We start from the raw sequence: 15,013 nt of genomic DNA, 5'->3' as shown, positions 1-15,013 counted from the left end.
ACATTCCGTTTTCTTTCTAGATGCTATTTTCTTGTCTTATTGGATTTTCACTGAAGACTCTCGGACTCGGCCCTCTGTTTTGCTTCTCTTTCAATTCTTTCCTCTATGTCTCTTAGCTCTTGCTCCCTTTGTAGAAGTTCTTGTCTTTTCAAAAGCAGCTCCTGTTGAACGCGCTCTTCGAATGCTTTCAGCCTCTCTTCTTCAAGTCTTATCTGCTCTTCACGCGCGAGGTACGTGTCCTGGCCTCCCGCGGACTGTTTCAATGACGACGTGGCAGACTCATGGTCTGCAGCGTGGAATGATGACTTGCCGGACGCCACTGGGGAAGCAGTGCCGTTTTCATGAGCCGCTAAATGGGCTCCGCGCGAACTGGGAGCAGACGGCTCACCGGAAAGTGCCTCAGTTCTATACCGCTCATACAGAATCTCATGGGTGTAGTCCTTCAGGTCATGCAAATGCGAGATCAGTAGCGTATTTCTTAGGTGAACAAAATCAGAAATAGTAGAATCCTCCACGTCCAGCGTGCCCCATGGGTACTGACGGCCGCGGATGAGGGTGCCATCGCCCAGATCGTACACCTCGTTCGATCCGACCACCGAAAAGGGCATCAAAGAACGTAGATGCATGTTGTTTTCATAGTCTTCGTCGGAAATATCCGTTTCTTCGAATGGGAAGTTGTAAATGGGGAGATGGTAATAATCAATGTCTTCCATGATCAGCTTTTTGTTGAGTTTGAGTTCCGCAGGGGTCAAAGAATCTGCTTTGCTGATTATCGGGATCACATTCACGAGTGGAGCCAGCGTTCTCATGAATTCCACGTCCATTTCTTTGAGCCCATGTCCCGTGGGGTTAACCAAGTAAAGACAGCAATGCACCCTTCCATCCTTAAAACGTGGGTTTCTTCTCACACGACTTTCCTCTAGCAGAATCTCATCGTATTGATGTTTTATGTAGTCCGAGATCACGTTAAAGTTTTGAGAGTTGTCCAGAGATCCGCCAAACCCTGGGGTGTCTATGATGTTCAGCTGGATTTTGACACCTTCGTCGTCTTCCAATTCCACCGTTTCTTCTCTGAGTTGCAGCTCGATTTGTGTAGACGCATCTGTTGGTAACATAACCGTCGTGGAAACGTCCACCACTTGCTGGCCGCAAAGCGTGTTGACAAAAGTTGATCTGCCACTTCCCGACTCTCCAACGACCATTAACGTGAAGTTAATGCCTCTCTTGAGATTTTTCCGCTTTCTCAAAGCAGCAGATGCCTCTATGATGCTAGCCATGGTTCAATTGAGTTCGTATCTGGCCTGTTTTGCTGTTTAGATCGTGCTCAAGAGGTATTGTTTTGAAGTTATGTTCGAAATTTTTAATAAATTCCTAGTTGATATGCAAGCTAGACGTTTAATTTCAAGATGTCAGTAAAAACAGCATTCACCGGATAAAACGGAGTCATCGTGAAGAGAGCGGCTTATATGGTTGTAGCCAAACCAGCTTGTTGCGGTGTTGTGATTGTCTGGTCGAAAAAGCCTTGAAAAACGGGTGAAAATGGCACCATGTTCGTCAACGTAAATCTACAAAACAGCGTCATTATGAAGCAACAAAGTTCAAATTTAGAGCACACAAAATGCAAATAAGTTGTGTACCTTTTAGAACCTCATCAATGGAATACCATGGGTTTTCTCTAAAGAAAAAGACATGGTGACAAAAGGGTGTCCATATTCGCCTTAAAAAGTCTCATGGAAAGTCGCTTCCATATATGCCAGCATCGTGGACAGGGAAAACCTTTCTGAGGTGAGATTCTCGTTTAAGCTCTCATTTATTTGCAATACACATAAATACTCAATATTATTAAAAATCGTCTCTAGGACGAACAGAGATTGTACAACAACATCATCATAAATTTCCACATACGTTCCACATACATTTCACATACATTCCACATAGATTTCTCGTATGTTCCCCTATCACTGTCGCCAATCGCCCTGGTAAATGGCTCAAAATGTCACTCTTACTGAAACATCAAAACTCATCAGTGTCGCTGTCATCGTTAATCACCACTCACATGACCGAGATTTTTCAGAGCTAAAAAATTTTGGCCTGCATCTATAATATTGACTGACTCACTCATCGGGCTGGTGAATCAGAATCTTTGAAGGATACTTAAGCAAGCTATCCGTTTGCAAGATCAACATTTTTGTTGTAAAATTCAAATATTATTCAAGAATTCGCTGGTAATCATGGGTATTTCTTTGAAACGAAAGGTTGTGCTAATCGATAATTACGATTCCTTCACTTGGAATTTGTATGAATACCTGTGCAGAGAGGGTGCTGATGTCCAAGTTTTCCGAAATGATAAAATAACGTTAGAAGAGGTGATAGCTTTGAAACCAGAGATTCTGTTCATTTCACCTGGTCCAGGCCACCCGCAAACCGATTCTGGTATTTCTAGAGACTGCATACGGCACTTTGCTGGTAAAATTCCCGTCACCGGTGTCTGTATGGGACAGCAATGCATGTTTGAAGTGTTTGGCGGGAGCGTGGCATACGCTGGAGAAATCGTGCATGGAAAAACCTCCCAAATCGAGCACGACAACAAAGGAATTTTCAAAAACGTGCCACAAGGTGTTTCCGTGACGCGGTACCATTCTTTGGCTGGTGAACACTCTACCCTTCCTGATGAATTGGAAGTTACTGCAAGAACCGAATCGGGTGTCATTATGGGCGTCAGACACAAGACTTATACTATCGAAGGTGTTCAGTTCCATCCAGAATCGATCTTGTCAGAATCGGGTCGCACCATGATCAGAAATATCCTCAGCATTCAAGGTGGGACCTGGGAAGAGCACGAAAAAGCTGCAAAACAAAAAGTGAACAAGAATAGTTCGATCCTGGACAAAATTTATGCTCAAAGACAAACGGACGTTGAGGAACTTTCTTCGGTTCCCGGCTTCACACAACGCGATTTGCAACAAAATTTCGATTTGGGTATAGCACCTGCTGTGCAAAACTTTTACGACAGACTCATTGCTGGAACTCAGGGTGCTGCAGTAATAGCTGAAATAAAGAGGGCCTCACCCTCCAAAGGAGATATCGATGTGAATGCCATAGCTGCAGAGCAAGCGGTCAAGTACGCAAGAGCCGGTGCAGCCGCAATTTCGGTACTGACCGAACCTCATTGGTTTAAAGGAAGTATTCAAGACCTTGTTAATGTAAGAAAGGTATTGGATAACGAATTCAAGGGTAACGTGGCACAAAGGCCCTGTGTGCTCAGAAAGGAGTTCATATTCAGCAAGTATCAAATTTTGGAAGCCCGGTTAGCAGGTGCAGACGCAGTTCTGTTAATTGTAAAAATGCTGTCACAGCCCTTACTTCGCGAACTGTACGAGTACTCCAGATCTGAAATGGGGCTTGAACCGCTAGTGGAGGTAAGTTCTAAAGAAGAAATGAAGAGGGCTATAGAACTTGGAGCCAGAGTCATTGGTGTCAACAACAGAGACTTGCACTCTTTCAACGTGGACCTAAACACGACTAGCTCGCTGGCCAGCTCAGTACCTGTCGGTACAATTTTACTCGCCCTGTCCGGCATCACTAGTGGAGCAGATGCGAAAAACTACAAGAACGAAGGCGTGCGTGGCCTTCTAGTAGGGGAAGCCCTCATGAGAGCATCTGACGTTAACGTCCTAATGGCAGAACTTCTCGCCTGATAGAATCATTATTTACATATCAACGATGAAATAGTAAGCAATCCTTATCGAATCAATCATTTTTGGAAGTTCCAGGTCTAGAAAACTCTGAGCTCTGAACGTATTTGATGCCCTTGAAAGTACGCTCCTTGTTGTGAGTCTGAAGGGCGACCAAGAACCCCAGGTCTGTTAGCTTGGGCCAGTTCACAAACTGCTCACCGTTCTTGAAAATATAATTCAAAGATAGCGCCACAATAGCACTTGATAAACAGAAAAATGAAAGATTCTTGGAGCTTGTAAAATGGCTTTTGGGGAAGAAAATGGTGGCCGCAATTACAGTGAGGGCGGCACAGATCACGGTGGGTATTATTTGTATTGTAAATGGCCTTCTATCAGTGAATGGAGATTGAAATCCAATATCAGTCATCGAGAAATTGCCCAGAAATAAGTCGTAACTGTCTTGTCTAGGGCCATCGGTAAGGTTGTTCTGGTAGTAGCGAGAAACGGAGTTCAAAAAGTCCTTAAAGGCGCCAAGACGGGTGCGTTTACCGGTTCTCGTGAAGTCCGTCTTGAGCGCACCAGTGCCGGAATAAGCAAAACTCACCGCATCTGCGTTATCCGCCCAGAAACTTTGGAATTGTACCAAAAGTTTCAGGTCTTGTTCCCATAAATGGTCCTGAGAAAGTACTTTTGAGGTGACAAACTCTTGTTGCAGGACCCAGTGAGCCAGTACCGACTGAACGACATTTGTTCTATCCAAACAGTCCATGCAGTTCGTACGGACGATAGATTTTTGTTCATTTTTAACGTCGATAGTGCTGCCATTCAAGGCCACGGTCTTGTGGAATACGTCTTTAGGATCAAAACCCATCTTCTCCAAATGGTCAAAGAGCAACTTGACTCTGTGCCACTTCATGTTGCGGCATTCGTGGTGGAAATCGAAGTAAATGTAACGAATCTGAGGGTCGTCAAGACCGCTTACAGCAGACTCATAGGCATTTTTGACCGGCAGCTCGTGACCCTTTTGGTTAACCAAATTGACCAAGTAATTGTCACCGTAAAGCTTTTTCTGCTGATCGAAATGTTTGGTGGTGGCATCCAAGGTGGCGTTAGGGCCCAGCACCACGTTGGGCTTGTACTTGAGGTTGTTTATTTCACCCCAGTAGACAGGAACAGAGCCACGAGTTTGCAAAAAGGCGAAAAAATCGGACCGGTCCGTTTGACCGGCAGCTTTTGTCACGAGAAATTGCTCCGTTTCATTGAAATTGGCAACATTGCCGTCCGCATCGATACCACGACGAAAGTATCTAGTGCCAGCTCTAAATCTGCTCCGTCTGGTCACGAGACCGATTGTTATGGGCGTATTATGGATGTTTGAATCGATGAAGTGGGCGTATCCGAAAATCATGGGCTGAATGAAAGACGCGGCTCTATGGTCCTGAGCAGCCAGCCTCTGCAACGGTTTCGTGGCGTAATGGTTCCAGAAAAAACGTGTGTCTGCGTTTTCCCACGAGTACGGTCCCAGTTTCTCGTTTCTCTGCGCAGAATTTGTCAAATCGTAAGTGTACGAGAAGAACAGCGTAGCGTTTGATAGCTGTAGCTCCAGTAGTGCCAGATACTGCTGTTCGTCTCTGTCTTTTCTGCCCTGCTTGTTCAGGGCAACGATAGCATGTTCCACGACCTTGAACACTTTATGGCCTACCAATGCACCGTATTCCTCCACCCTGCGAGCTATGATAGCGTACGAATTGGTCTTTAACTTGATACATCCAATGAGACCTGCCACTTTGTAGATTTCGCCATTGGCTGGAAACGAATCTACCGAATCCATGCTGACGTCTTGGTCAGAGGGACCAAGCGAAAGAACCGAATCTTTTTCATTCGAAAAGGATGCCAGCTTGAAAACAAGTCGATTGTTGATCTGCGCGTACAGTAAAGGGCCAGACATCGCAGCTTTCGAAGTGATTTGAGCTCCTTGGTGCTATGTTTTGGCTCAATTCCTTCAAGGTTTCTCGAATTTGGTTCTATGTTGTTGGCCTAATTTCAAAGCTGAATGAATGAATATAGTTGAGATCACTGTAGAGGCTTGGCTAACATCTTCTTGGTGTATGGGTTTCTGGTCCCTATCTTCGGAGAAAGTCGGAAAGAAGGGGAGAAAAAACTGGTGACAGTAGGTCGCGTGACTTTATTGAGGTGAAAATAGATGTCGAGGTCACGTTAAGGCGATATTCTGCGTGTAAAATGATGCCAGTTTTGTAGTCACGTGATTTAGGTTAGTCAAAGGGGATCTAAAACTGGTTGAATGTCAAGAGAGAAGACGCGCATTCGTGATTTGACCATACAGATGGACAGTTTAAGCTGAGATTTGCAGATGGTTCACTTTTGCGTAGTGTTATTTTCCCATGCTTTGGTAAAATTGTCTTGTGTTTGCGAAATGCACTGTCATATCACAGGCGACACAGCTCCCGTCTTGTAGAGGCAGAATATGCTGTGGGCGTTTCAGCAAACTTTCGCTGTACAAATCACAAAGCTACGCTGATCCAAATGCCGATTGTGTGGAAAATGAGCGCATCACGTGCGTGATGACAGCAACAGCGTTGACGAAACAGCTCCAAAAACCAAAAGAGAAGGTGCGGCGGCGCATAATGTGTAGTTTCTAAATGGAGTCACCGGGTCAAAACGAAACACCATTCAAAAGCTTAGAGCTGATTGGTCGATTCAGATTTTGTCACTTGTACTTTGTGCGCCGCGAGCTTCTTCTTTGAATACCAGAGAAACATCTCAAATGCTTATCAAATACTAGTATATGAAACGATATAAACAGCTCAACATCGTTTGGCTAAACCAAAACTTTTCGACAGATGCTCAGGCAATGAGAACTACATGACAGGAATCACCAAGTAAAACCTGTCGTAGTCCAAATGCACTTAGTCACTTTTTATTTATATGTCGTGGTGTCAGTTGACTTCCATTGTCTTTCTAACAGATTTAAGTCACGTGAGCATAAGCTATGTCAGCTTATGTCATCATAGATCGCCCTGCACGAATATCCATCCTTTAGATTTACCATCTGACATTATTCCAACTCTCCAGCTCTGCCTCTCACCAACCCACCACCGATTCTTCTTCCACAGCACCTTTCAATACTGTAATCGGTATGTCCAACAGCATTTTTCAACTCAGTGCAGTTCTTTCAGCCCACGAGCAAGATGTTAAGGGTGTAGTGGCCATCGATTCCAACAAAATTGCAAGTTGTTCTCGAGATGGTACCGTAAGGGTCTGGCAAAAACAATTAGAGGGCATTTGGCAAGCCGACATTGCGTATCAGTCAGATAAGTTTTTGAACAGTCTTTGTTACGATGTTTACAGTCAGCTTCTCTTTTGCGGCGGCCAAAACACTTTAATCAACAGCGTGGTACCAAGTTTCGGCGAATTGACATCCGAACCTGCATATGTTCTTGTAGGTCATTTAGCCAACGTATGTGTGCTTAATAGTACTCAGGGATATATTTTGAGTGGTAGCTGGGATTCCACGGCTCGCGTTTGGTTTCAGGGCGCTATCAAGCACGAGCTCAAAGGCCATAAGGCTTCTGTTTGGGACGTAAAAATGCTACCTCAAGTTGGCCAATATTTGACCGCTTCGGCAGACCAAACCATTAAGCTGTGGCATGGCGAAAAAGTGGTTAAAACTTTCGATAAGATTCATTCAGATGTGATAAGACATCTAGATATAAACCCCGCAGGTGATGGGTTCGTCAGTTGCTCAAACGATGGGACCATCAAGATTAACGACATGGAAGGACATACACTTCGCACTTTGACGGGTCATGAAAGTTTTGTGTACTGTGTGAAATATGCACCTAACGGCGATATAGTCAGTTGCGGTGAAGATCGCTCTGTGCGAGTCTGGGGTCCAGATGGGGCTATCAAACAGGTGATACGCATTCCGGCGGTCTCTGTGTGGGATTTAGACATATTGGACAATGGCGATATTGTTGTGGGTAGCAGTGACAGTGTAGTGCGCATTTTCTCTAGCGATCCGAGTCGTGTGGCGAGTCAAAAAGAGCTTGATGTATTTGCCAAAGAGATAGAAGAAACAGCGATTAGTTCCCAAGCGGCTGGATTCGACGAATCGAAGCTCTCGTCACTGGACGTTTTGCAAAAACCTGGGAAAGAAGGCCAAGTCGTCGTGGTGAAGAGCGCTTCTGGCGTAAATGAGGCCCACCAATTTTCCAGCGGCAAGTGGGCGAAGGTAGGCGATTTGGTAGGCTCGGTTGGAAATGATCAAAAGAAGGAGTTTGATGGGAAGATGTACGACTATGTGTTCGACGTCGATGTTGAGGAAGGTGCTCCGCCTTTGAAATTGCCCTTCAACGCGAATGATAATGCTTATCAAGCTGCAGACGACTTTCTCGCAAGGTATGATCTACCGGCAAGCTACAGAGAGGAAGTCGTTCGCTTCTTGATCACGAACACGGGTGGTGTTGATCTTCAGCAACAGGATGCGTCGACTCAGCCGAATGCTGATAGCCAGGCACAGAATCATGCACCAACCAATACCAACATGGTCGTACTCCCCGTCACGACATATCTGGACATAAGCTCTTACAGCGCAGACGCTATCTTTGGGGCCATCGCCAAACTCAACGAAAAGGAAAAAACATTCGACGATGAAGATTTAGCTGCTCTGGGAGCCGGTTTGCACAACCTTAATGACAGCGCAGAATTGCTTCTCGCCCAGGCTTCAATAATCCGCTCAAATTGGGAGAATAAAACACCTGCGTACGACATACTGCGCTTGATTGTCAATCGTCTACCGCAAGCTGATGACATCAGCGACTTCGTGGAAGAAGGTTTGGGTTCTTCGAATTTGCAGTTAGAAATGCTCACGATTAGAGCCCTGGCTAACGCCTTTAAGAACACTGAATGGGGTACCGATCTCTTATCAAAAGCTTCTGTATACGAATCGGTTTTTCAGACTATTGATGCAGACCGCGCACAGACCGCCAAGACGGGAAATCTGGCTATCGCTGTCACTACTTTGCTTCTGAATTACAGTGTTATGATTCTGAAAGACCAGAAAGTGGATGTTCTTCCCACCATAGCCGATGCGCTGAACAACAAATATGGGCCATCAGAAATAGTGCAGAATTCTGAAGAAGCTGCATATCGTGCTCTTGTCGCATATGGTAATTTGGCTACAGTAGAGACTACACTTCTACAATTCGCTTCATCCGTGAAATGGGTCAAATTGGTCAAAAACAACTACGGTCATCTTTCTCGATTTGACCAGATACTGAACGATTTGAACATAGCCTGAGTAAGTGTATTCTAGTTGATAGGTTTCCACAGCTACAGATGGAAAATCGTCAATCTAAATAATATCAATATAAATTACACACTCAGGTTACCAGAATTTCATTTCATCAAGGCTTGTAAAGCGGACTACAACAGCGATGTCCATCGACGATGACCTCAACAGTATAATTGGTGATAATGTACGTAATTGTATCTATCCAACCGTGAAGGGACTGATGCCGCCTCACCTTCCTTCAAAATAGTAGGATTCAATTCGGTGAACATTCAAAGGTTAAGTTAGCAACAAGTTTGTTTCGTTTACAATACTAACAATGAAGCCCGGATAACCTTAGTCCACTACCAGGAAAACGACAGTATGTGGTTGATTTTTAATGTGTTTCTTTCTAAGGGTGATAAGTTTTAAATGTATTAACAGCTTTTTGAGAAATATCGTCGTCGTGATTTGAGAAATGGATTGGCTTCGCGAATCGGACGCGATGCCAGTGAATCTAGAGAGGCTTCCAGAAGAGATTTAGACCCCCGTTCATATTCAAAATCAGCCCGGCTATATAACGATGAAGACATCAACAGCTCTATTGCAAAGCCGAAAAAAAGACTTCGCATTACGCAAATTCCATTAGACGTTTCCGACTTTGTGGTGGAAGATTTGGTAAAAGAAGTAGCCGCACCGATCTACGCAAACTTTTATGACCATCCTGAAAGCCGGACAGGGATTTTTGAGTTTGAAGATCCAACTCAATTGGAAGAGGTGGCTAAAGCCTTTGCCGACAGGGAAATAAATGGTTCGAAAGTTTCTGTAGAAATCTACGAGCTTAAAAGTCGTCAAAACCGTCGTGTGCAGAAGAAAGGCCACGGGGGAAAACGTGGCGAGCGTGGTGGTCGCAGAGGACCAACCGAAAAGCCAACCGCGGAGCAATTAGACAACGAGCTTGATGCCTATATGAGAGACTGAATAGATAGTAGAAATTTAGATCTACTTAAGAAAGTTGTATGTTCATGACATTATTCGAATATATTCATCTTATCTATACTAGTAGGTGCACATGGGGCGGTTCATCACATAATTTAGAGTACACGGTTGTTTTTCATTCCAGGTGATCCATGATAATACCTGGTGATCGCTATTGGGGCAATTATTTGCTAGCGATTTCGATAGCTGGAGCGCAACCTAGCGACTTCTTCAATGAGCCGTAGATACCGAACTGCAAAGAGGTCAAGGTACCGACCATGACCAAACGAGTTGGCAGACCGGCGAAAGAACCGACGAAACCTAGTTCCTTGGCTAGCTGACCCAACAAGCCGATAGTGGATTGACCAGGAGCCTTCTTTGCCTTGTTGACCTTCGACAACAAAGTGTCAGCTGGCTGGGAAACAATGGCAGCGGCCAAACCAGCGGTCAAACCAGAGAGCAAGTTCAAACCTGTGGTTGCAGAGGTGCTCAAGCCCTCCTTTGGACCTGCGAGGCCAAAGTAGACTTCGGCAGCACGTTCGTAGACCAAGAATTTGGCAATGTTGTATGGAATCTGCTTGAACAAGATAGGAGTGAAACCGTTGTAGAAAGAGCTTAGACCTTCTTCCTTCATAATTCTAGAGAAACCACCGACAAGACCGTTGGAGAAGTTTGGCTGAGACACCAATCTAATTCTGGTGGCTTCCAAAGGACACAAGGCAATATCGGCGAAGAACTCAGCAATGGCGGCAGAACCGATGTAGATGGAGTTCTTGTAGTTGACGGCCTGGTCATAACCCAAAGTGTCGATGAAAAGCTTCTTGAACACTTCGTAACCACCGAATTTGAAAGAACCTTGTAGGGAGTATCCCAACAAGGTAGGACCGAAACCGGTCAAAAGAGCGCCAGCACCCTCGCTGGAAATGATCTGCTTGAAAGAGCTGACCATACCTTTGTTGTAAACAGTTGGTTCCAATTGGATTCTGGTCTTCACAACATCGATAGGGACCATGGCAGAGTGGGTAACACCACAACCAATGGCACCAGCCAAGGCAAACTTGGCGTAGTCAGAAACAGTGTATTGAGGGATCGCAGCAGACATCTAGATAAATAAAACTGGGGATGGTGAACGTCTAGTTCGTTTTGTATACTTGAAGTGCTCGATCGCAGGACTTAAAGTTAATTTTTCACGACTTTATATACCAACGGTCTGTGGAAATTGATTCGACGAAAAATTGTTAATAAAAGAAAGAGTACTCGTTGATAGGGATAAAAAAGTTTTTCTCGCTATTTGATGTAGTTGTCGCAGTGTTGAAGCCTTCGAATCCTCGACTGTGATTGGCTGATCGGGGGCAACGACGAACACGACACACTGGGAAAGGCAGGTTGACGAGGCAACTGGCATGAGTTGCCTAGGGACGAGAAGAAATATTGTGTTTGTAAATGCAAGTTCGACCCGGAGTGAGACGGCTAATTATGGATAAGGCCATCTGGGGTACGTTAGAGATTGTTCGAGGAATGTCTATGGTAGCGTAATCAACGAAACTGGGAGCAGTTATATGTAGTTTGATGCACACGCACGACGTTTGTGGGTAGGATCACTATATAAGCTATTAGCGATATTAGCGGTTTTGAAGAATGGTTCTTGATGACGGCAATGAAAAGGAAAATGGTAAGGTCCGAGATGGGGCGTTAAAGATCAAATGTTTTGGATTCTCGAAAGGAGCTCGCTTTACGGCTTTTCGGTAATAGAATGACGAATGACAGCGGTATGCTGAAGATCACTTTATACTAAGTGTGTCGCTGTCACTTGCATTAAGTGAAACCAAATTCTGGGGATCAATAGTCTCAGGGGCCTGTAAGGAATTTGACGTTAAGCAAGACGTCTCACGACGTTACCTCACTCAGTAAAGCGAACAATCTCTTGAGATGGAAGTTACGTTTCAAGGGTATGATTGACACGTGATGTGTCGATAAGGTTTAATGACAATACGATAAACCCAACCTCTCAGCGGTATATCGGTCTTCATGTAGTGTATGGTTCTTGTTTGCCCGCTTGCACAGGCGGCTTGGCTAAGATAGCTATAGGATGGAATGCTTTCATTACTATCGCTTGGAAAACGGTAGCAATTGTATAGTGCAATTATGTAATTCCAGTCGAGCGCGCGAGGAAGCCTAAAGTCTCCCGACGGGGCGAAAGACATTCTTATTTTGAGTCCAGCATCATTGTAGGGCATCTGGATACATCAAACTACGCTGTAGCATAGCAGTCTCGTCCTTAATATAAACCGGAATACAAATGACCTACTACGGCCCACATTAGTCCGTCGCCGGACTACAGCCGCCCGTCACGGACTGCATTCATCCGTCTCGGACCAGAGCCAAACACAGTCGGAACACAAGCATCCGCTGCCGGATTCTTGTCTCGGACCTCTATGGCCTTGTTCGGAGAGCAGAAGTCCGTGGAGACGACTTTTTCCCGGAGTACTAAGCGCCGTGAACGAAAAATACTTCAATCCTACCAAGAAAAAAACTGGCGGACTTCAATAGATGTGGTTTTCTTCGTCGTTTCGATCAACAATCGAGGTTGATTCGAATGCTGTCAACAGTAGCAACCATACGTGGCTGTCGCTTCTCCATGCCAATACAAGATTAGAAAGTTTAAAAAGTCATGGTATGAAATCTATTAAGAACTCTATAATTAAGGCCGGTAGAGAAATCAACTGGCATTAGACGCACAGCTGAAAACAGTTCCGTAAGCATCGGCTTGATAGTTCAAAATGATACTTTGAACTGCAGCGTAGAGACCAGGCCCCAAAATGTAAAGACCTGTTCCGATAAGGAAGATGGCAATGTAAAAATGAATTTTTTCAACAGCAGTTAAAGACTTGAAGTATTTTGTCGTGTGGTATTTCTCTTCTTTCAGTTTGAAATAGGCCATACCCCAAAAGACAAATCCGAACCAGCAGTCGAACAACGATGACATCAGAGACAAAAGATCAGAAAAGAAAGGCACCACTTCGGCAATGATGAAGGCAACAATCCAAGTGACGAGTAGAATACCGACCCATGCGGCCCAGCCCAAAGGAGTGTGGGAGTACAAATGCTTGGAACGCTTGAAGAAGGTGAAGAAGAGTAAACGAGCTGATACGTTAGCGTACAACGACCCTGCGAAGATAAGCGTAGGCACTGCAAACGAAAACGAGATGATCTTGTAAGTTCTGGTTAAAGAACCGAAAGCTGGTGCTGTGACGTATTCGTTACCCACGTAGACATAGATAATAACGCCGGCAAGTGTGAAAATGATCACTTCCAAAAACGTCACAATGTACAAGACCTTTCTGAACTCCGCAGGTCTCTTCATTTCGGAGATGAACTGTGGGTAGGTAATTTGGCCGACGAATGTGTAAACAATGTTTAGAAAAGCACCCATTCCATCGACAAACGTGGTGCCCTCTTTAGGGAACGCCCGGAACGTCACTGGCGTCCCATCGTACTTCGCCGGGTGATCTTGCACGCCTGCGAAAATCATGGCTAAAATGACAGCGATGAACATCGTGATGGCCGAGAAATAAGCAACTTTCGATAGTGACGAGAAGGTTCTGGGGATCGAAACAACAAATGCGATACACGCTACGATCACGCCAAAATCCACTGTGCACAGCGAGTGGTTGGTGATCGTGTTCAGATACTTGGCACCCACCAGCACATGCAACCCTTGAATGAGTGTGTTGTTAGCCAAGAAACAGAACAGGGTAGCGTACCATGCCCATCTTTTGCCCCAAAATAAGTGTTGACCAATGTCACACACACTCGTCAAGTGTGGAAACCTCTCGCAATAGTCGATAATCGTAAGACCCGTATATAGCACGGTTGTTGCGACAAACAGCGTCAAAATGATACCAGGTACGATTCCCAGCACCGAGTAGGACCAAGGAAACGACATGATGGCTAGAACGATGTACTCAGACAGTAGAAGTCCGGTCGTGTGATGCCAAGAACACGTCTTGTACTTGATGTCGTGCTCTTCTTCGTTATGCAAAGCTCCCAGAAGCGAGTCTGACGAGTTGGCAGACGCTGTCTTTGCCACAGGTGTCAGCACAATGTTTTCCGAAGCTGCATCTGACTCCGCATCACGCCTGTCGCTGTACTGGCGTTGTTTTTCGACTCCCGCCGTTCTTTCGATGTCCGGTGTGCTCATCTTGAGGGAACTTGGGATGTTGTGTAGCAATAGTGAAACGCCGACCGATGAAAAGTTTCATAAACGCAGAAGATACAACCACAAATTATTTCGTTCTATTCAAATACAACTGGTTTGGAGTCTCTATTCTTTTTTATATCGAAGGGCCGTGAAGAGTCTTGAAAAGCTATTACCACTGCCATCTGACCCTTTAACGTATATTTCCTGTCACAGTGTTGTGGTACTTGAAAAACATCACAATGTTAACGTGGTAACGGCAACGTTGAAGACATAGTGACGGCAGTGAAAGTTAGGAAAGCCCAGAAAGCCCAGATGTGGGGGTACGGGGCTGTATAAATGTTGTGGCGAATACGAGAGATGCGGGTTCCTTGTTTGACACAAGATGCGATGACTGGGTGGAATCTTGCCACATCGCGTGATATGTCAATACTGTTTGCTTTTTCGGTGCCGTAAAAGTATACAGGTGCGGAGGGTCTGAGATGTTTACCTAATAGCCGTGATGAACCCATTTGACGACGGGGTGGCTGTCCCTGAGCTGAAGGGCATTGGCATGGCGATCTGTGCGGGATTCGATACTTTTGCAATCGAAATAATTGCTATGACTTCATGGGCATTGGATGGCGTGCTTGCGATGCCATAGTAAGTACCCGAAGTCACTCAAAAGTCAGACTACGTCATAATGTCTCTTCAGGAAACCGTTACAGCGGTCGCTCTATGGCACCTATCTGACAGTTTGTCTATAACTGGTCGATAGAGCCCATGGTACATATGATAAATTTGTCACGTGATCGTCTAAAGCCTGATCGGAGCTACCGTCCAGTAGCAGTGAGTGGAATCAAAGGCCTGCATCTTCTTTCAGCCGCGGCT

The 15,013-nt window shown here is 45.1% G+C and overlaps 7 protein-coding genes across 7 annotated transcripts; 3 read left to right on the top strand and 4 right to left on the bottom strand.

Annotated features, from left to right (window-relative positions):
- Positions 1–47: 47 nt before the first annotated feature.
- Positions 48–1,277, bottom strand: CDC11 (LALA0S06e00386g1_1; the record flags this gene model as incomplete). Its single annotated transcript, XM_022771689.1, has 1 exon — positions 48–1,277. One exon carries the CDS (start codon positions 1,275–1,277, stop codon positions 48–50), a length of 1,230 nt encoding a protein of 409 aa, XP_022628867.1.
- A 954-nt stretch (positions 1,278–2,231) lies between these two features.
- TRP3 (LALA0S06e00364g1_1) lies at positions 2,232–3,698 on the top strand (the record flags this gene model as incomplete). Its single annotated transcript, XM_022771687.1, has 1 exon — positions 2,232–3,698. The coding sequence occupies one exon, from the start codon at positions 2,232–2,234 to the stop codon at positions 3,696–3,698; it is 1,467 nt and encodes a 488-aa protein (XP_022628866.1).
- Positions 3,699–3,750: 52 nt separating this feature from the next.
- Positions 3,751–5,625, bottom strand: SAC1 (LALA0S06e00342g1_1; the record flags this gene model as incomplete). Its single annotated transcript, XM_022771686.1, has 1 exon — positions 3,751–5,625. The coding sequence occupies one exon, from the start codon at positions 5,623–5,625 to the stop codon at positions 3,751–3,753; it is 1,875 nt and encodes a 624-aa protein (XP_022628865.1).
- Positions 5,626–6,834: 1,209 nt separating this feature from the next.
- On the top strand, positions 6,835–8,997 carry DOA1 (LALA0S06e00320g1_1; the record flags this gene model as incomplete). Its single annotated transcript, XM_022771685.1, has 1 exon — positions 6,835–8,997. The coding sequence occupies one exon, from the start codon at positions 6,835–6,837 to the stop codon at positions 8,995–8,997; it is 2,163 nt and encodes a 720-aa protein (XP_022628864.1).
- A 136-nt stretch (positions 8,998–9,133) lies between these two features.
- YRA2 (LALA0S06e00298g1_1) lies at positions 9,134–9,948 on the top strand (the record flags this gene model as incomplete). Its single annotated transcript, XM_022771684.1, has 2 exons — positions 9,134–9,175; positions 9,412–9,948. 2 exons carry the CDS (start codon positions 9,134–9,136, stop codon positions 9,946–9,948), a joined length of 579 nt encoding a protein of 192 aa, XP_022628863.1.
- Positions 9,949–10,129: 181 nt separating this feature from the next.
- MIR1 (LALA0S06e00276g1_1) lies at positions 10,130–11,047 on the bottom strand (the record flags this gene model as incomplete). Its single annotated transcript, XM_022771683.1, has 1 exon — positions 10,130–11,047. The coding sequence occupies one exon, from the start codon at positions 11,045–11,047 to the stop codon at positions 10,130–10,132; it is 918 nt and encodes a 305-aa protein (XP_022628862.1).
- Positions 11,048–12,664: 1,617 nt separating this feature from the next.
- LALA0_S06e00254g (LALA0S06e00254g1_1) lies at positions 12,665–14,146 on the bottom strand (the record flags this gene model as incomplete). Its single annotated transcript, XM_022771682.1, has 1 exon — positions 12,665–14,146. The coding sequence occupies one exon, from the start codon at positions 14,144–14,146 to the stop codon at positions 12,665–12,667; it is 1,482 nt and encodes a 493-aa protein (XP_022628861.1).
- Between the last annotated feature and the right edge of the window lie 867 nt (positions 14,147–15,013).

The sequence above is a fragment of the Lachancea lanzarotensis genome, scaffold LALA0S06 (genome assembly GCF_000938715.1).
Source record: "Lachancea lanzarotensis genome assembly LALA0, scaffold LALA0S06, whole genome shotgun sequence".
Lineage (NCBI taxonomy): Eukaryota > Fungi > Ascomycota > Saccharomycetes > Saccharomycetales > Saccharomycetaceae > Lachancea > Lachancea lanzarotensis.
The sequence above is the reverse complement of the archived record's forward strand: the minus strand, read 5'-3'. Positions and strand labels throughout refer to the sequence as shown.